The following is a 1,862-nucleotide window of genomic DNA, read 5'->3' as shown; positions in this document are numbered from 1 at the left end:
TCGTCTTCGACGATCCTGCGCCGCCGCCGCCGTTGGGTTCTCTGAGCGAAGCAACCCGGGAGACGGATGTGACGGTAGCGTTCGATGGGGGGAGCGTCGATGATTGGAAGAAGTTCAGAGAGGTAGGTTTGCTCGATGAGGCGGTTATGCAGCGGAAAGACCATGAAGCACTCTTGCAGAGGGTGTCTAGGCTCGAAAAAGAGGTTGGTTTTCGCAAACATTTTGCCAATTTTTTCCTTGTTGATACCTTTAATTTTCATTGTTCTTTAGGGTTCTGGATTCAATTGGATTATGCTTGCCAAGATTGCTATTATTCATTTGATTGCTGGGTTTAATTAGGTTTATGTTTTAACGGTAATATATGATAATTTAGTTATTTATTTATCTTTTTTTTTTAATTTTTCTTAATTTGCTTTCCTTCTCAGTTTCTGATCATGGTCACTTGATGGTGGGTGACTGGCTGTAGGAAAATTTTGATTGATTGTTAGTTCTAAATCTCAACTTGCAGTTACTGTTGCTCATAATGTAGTGACTGTTATGCAACTTCTGTTTAGAATAAGGGAAGGTTTTGCTTGATTTTAGTAGCAGGAAAAATACCTTCAGTTGCTCATTAGGTTTAGTGAAAAGAAGCATTCCAGTTGATTGAGTACTAAAGACAAATTGACTTTCTGCCATCGAATCTAAATTGTTCCTTCAGGCGAAATGATATATTTATATTCTCTTGGACAGAGTTCAGGGAGAAAGATCCGTTTATGTTTTGGTTTATGCTAATCATTTCAAATTAAAGCCTTTCTTCAGTGATCATTCAGTACTTAGGAAGTGGGAAAGGGATTCTGCAGGCATGAAATAAATGCACGAGCAAAAACTAATGAAGCCTGATGAAAAAGAGATTTAAGGGTTGAATGCCTAGGTTGTTATACTTGTAATTTCTTTAAATTTTTGAGAGTTTTGATATCATCTTGATTATCCAGTCAGGAGAGGAAGCTCATAAAAAAAAAGTAACATTCAGGTCTGTTTGGTTTTACATTTTTTTTCCTTCCAAATTTGTCGTCTTGTCATCAATATCAATATTGAATTACAAAATACCTCCATTATTTCCATTATGGTCCCTTTTAATAGATTTTTTGGAATGACACCTTAAAATCAAATCCTAACATCAAAAATTTAATTTGAAAGATAGAATGATAAATTTAAGGTTAATTTACTTTGATGCATATGCAATCTGCAACAAGATTACTATGATTCATGTCTTTGTGGTTTTAGTTTATCTATCTATCTATCTATCTATTTATCATTGAAAATTTGTAATAATTGACCGCTAATGGAACCTTGGTTTCCTTTCATTTTTCTTTTTCAGCTTTTGGACTACCAGGACAACATGGGCATCCTGTTGATTGAAAGAAAAGAATGGAATCTGAAGTTTGATCAATTAAGGCAAGAACTATCTGCGACTAAGGAGATTCTTAAACGAGAACAATCATCACACTTGATTGCATTATCCGAAGTACAAAAGAGAGAGGAAAATTTGAGGAAAGCATTAATCACAGAAAAGAAGTGTGGGGCTGATGTATGCTCTTTTTTGTTGATTTTCTTTCTTCTCATGTGGTCAATTGTTTAGATCATATTGAACAGAGATTTTAACTTTTGCCTTTTTTGCTCACTTCCTTTTATTCCTAGAACTTCAATATGCAACATATATCCATGATTAGGCATGTGAGATATATTTTTCTTTATTTTCTCTGCTAGTTTTAGTTAAAACCAGTTTTTTCTCTATATGTGTCCTGAATTTTTGTTTTAGTCTCTACCCTAATTTTTTTTTTTTTTTTAGTTTTGACCCTAAATTTTCTCTCTATTTTTTCTAA

General features: G+C 34.1%; 1 protein-coding gene across 4 annotated transcripts in view; it reads left to right on the top strand.

Moving 5' to 3' along the window:
- Positions 1-1,862, top strand: part of LOC107643793 (protein CROWDED NUCLEI 3) — an 8,586-nt gene that overhangs the window by 337 nt on the left and 6,387 nt on the right. For all 4 annotated transcript variants that reach the window (XR_002363335.1, XR_002363336.1, XM_021124223.1 and 1 more), the window contains exons 1-2: positions 1-203; positions 1,358-1,567. The exon at positions 1-203 is cut by the window's left edge. Coding sequence is in view for 2 of the 4 variants with exons in the window: in XM_021124223.1 (XP_020979882.1) it covers positions 147-203; positions 1,358-1,567 (267 nt within the window). In the remaining 2 variants the exon portion in view is untranslated. The remainder of the gene's footprint in view (positions 204-1,357; positions 1,568-1,862) is intronic.

The sequence above is a fragment of the Arachis ipaensis genome, chromosome B05 (assembly GCF_000816755.2).
Source record: "Arachis ipaensis cultivar K30076 chromosome B05, Araip1.1, whole genome shotgun sequence".
Taxonomy (NCBI): Eukaryota; Viridiplantae; Streptophyta; class Magnoliopsida; order Fabales; family Fabaceae; genus Arachis; species Arachis ipaensis.
The sequence above is the reverse complement of the archived record's forward strand: the minus strand, read 5'-3'. Positions and strand labels throughout refer to the sequence as shown.